The sequence below is a fragment of the Mus pahari genome, chromosome 2 (genome assembly GCF_900095145.1).
Source record: "Mus pahari chromosome 2, PAHARI_EIJ_v1.1, whole genome shotgun sequence".
Classification (NCBI taxonomy): domain Eukaryota; kingdom Metazoa; phylum Chordata; class Mammalia; order Rodentia; family Muridae; genus Mus; species Mus pahari.
In genome coordinates this window covers 112,469,051-112,471,331 of record NC_034591.1, presented here as the reverse complement: position 1 = coordinate 112,471,331, position 2,281 = coordinate 112,469,051, and the positions used below count along the sequence as shown (strand labels likewise).

The 2,281-nt window shown below is 43.1% G+C and overlaps 1 protein-coding gene across 2 annotated transcripts in view; it reads left to right on the top strand.

Annotated features, from left to right (window-relative positions):
* Suclg2 (succinate-CoA ligase GDP-forming beta subunit) overlaps positions 1 to 2,281 on the top strand; it is a 237,572-nt gene that overhangs the window by 146,004 nt on the left and 89,287 nt on the right. For both annotated transcript variants that reach the window (XM_029535679.1, XM_021190019.2), the window contains exon 9: positions 1,150 to 1,292. In XM_029535679.1, the coding sequence (XP_029391539.1) occupies positions 1,150 to 1,292 (143 nt within the window). The remainder of the gene's footprint in view (positions 1 to 1,149; positions 1,293 to 2,281) is intronic.

The following is a 2,281-nucleotide window of genomic DNA, read 5'->3' as shown; positions in this document are numbered from 1 at the left end:
AATGTGTGGAGGTCCGAGGACAGCTTCTAGGCTTCATGACAGGGTTTCTCTGTGTAGCCCTGACTGTCCTGGAACTCACTTTGTAGACCAGACTGGCCTCAAACTCAGAAATCTGCCTGCCTCTGCCTCCAAGTGCTGGGATTAAAGGCGTGTGCCACCACGCCCGGCTGCTAGGGTAGTTCTTAGGAAAGGCTCCTAAATTGTACTTTTGTTCTAGGCTGAATATTGGGTTAGTAAATAAAATCTTTTCTTAAGTTTTGCGATTACTTTTTAAAATTGTTTTTAGATATGTGTATATATATGTGGCAAGTGGTGCCCAGAATTCAGAGGAGGGTGTTAGAGCTCTCGGGGCTTCAGTTACAGGTGAGCCTAGGCTGGGTGCTAAGAACTGAACAGGACTTGTGGATGAGCAGGACATGCTCTTAACCACTGAGCCATCTCTCCAGCCCCTTGTTTTTGCTTTTTGAGACAGAATTGTACTGTGCCCGCGTTCTCCTGGTACTTCCTATGTAGCTCAGAGTGGCTTGAATTCAGGCTTACCTTCTTTAGCTTTCTGTGTGCTAGGGCTCCGGGATGTCAGTGTAAGCAGTGTGCTTCTTACACTGCCTTACAGGGGAGGAGCATCAAGGCTGGCTTGGGCCCTATAGTTTCTCTTTTGGGTTGCTTTTGATGAGCTCATACAAAAATGCATGCCTGCCAAAGGTAAAGGAAGAGCAGACCCATCAGATGTTGGGTTAGTCCCAACGGTTGCACATTCAGACAGAGAGCATCTCCGCAGGGACAAGCTGAGCATTGCTTTCGGTTCACATATTTGAATGGCTAGCCACTCCTCACAGCCATACTTTTTCTACCCATCCTCCTACCTGGAGCCTTTTCAGAATTCACAGCCAAATTGGTTCCTCTCCTTAACCTGTCCTTTTTATTTGCGTTATTGATGAATCCTGCTCATTTCTGTTAGTTTGTTTGTTTGTTTATTTTTTGGATACACTTATCCCAATTTTTAACCATAAATTAGTTTATGAGTTAACTCCCAATTCAGGGTACAGATTGGCCTAGAAATGATAGTGTTCTCATGTGGCCCTCAATGTTCCCACCCCATTTCCATGCTGTTTAATGGTGTCCATGTCACATGCTATTTGCATTTCACAGTGAATGGTGCTGGCCTGGCCATGGCTACCTGTGACATCATCTTCCTGAATGGAGGGAAGCCAGCTAACTTCTTGGACCTTGGAGGTGGTGTCAAGGAGGCGCAAGTCTACCAAGCGTTCAAACTGCTCACGTCTGATCCCAAGGTAAGGCTTCTTTAGTAGGGAGATGGCATAGCATTCAGTCGCCTGCCTCCCGATGATACAAGAGTGAAAAAAAGCAACATATGTTTTGCAGCCTCAGGTATAAATTCTGCTGTCTATTTCTTGCTGTACACGATAATTTGACTTTTGGTTGGTTAAAGACGTATTAGCAACTTCAGGGAGTCATTTCAGAAACTGTGCCCACAGTCGTGGGAGGGGAAGAGAGCACAAAAGACAGTGCCGAGTAGTGCCGTGCTGTCCCTGGCGGGTATGTGGGTAACTGACACCACACCTTAGTTCTATGTTTACATGACTTAGAGACTCTGCCTCACATTCCTCTTGTAAGGATCCTGAAGGGATTACCAGCATATTAGAGTTGTATACAATTATAGGATCACAAGTCACAGTGTATAATATATGGAAGAAATAATAGCCTGACTGTTTCTGTAGGTGCTTTAATCTGCAGCCTTAATTATGACAGTTGGGAACATACAAATTAAGTAGTAAATTACTAAATGTAGTTTTCTAAATTCTGTTACTTATTTATATAAATCTTTTTTTTTTTTTTTTTTTTTAAACCAGTGTAGCAGAGTGAGATATAGTGTCGCTGTGGCCGGCTAGGATGTTCCGTGAGTTCTTGGCTGGTTCCTTGCTTTCCTGTGATTGTCCTTTCTTGGTCATCAAGGATAATAGGCCTAAACTCGAATCTTATATACAATGTCTCTATTTTTTAAAAGTTTGTACTTTTCATAGTTTTCATTTAATTCTCATAACTGGCCTTGGGGTTAACTGTATGCTATATTCATTTGTATTAAACTTCATTCAAGAGTTGTTATCCCAATACCGTTATAACACTTAATAGATTTTGCTGGTTACTAAATTATTTGGAAAGATAAGAATTCTAGCCGGGCGTGGTGGCGCATGCCTTTAATCCCAGTACTCGGGAGGCAGAGGCAGGCGGATTTCTGAGTTCGAGGCCAGCCTGGTCTACA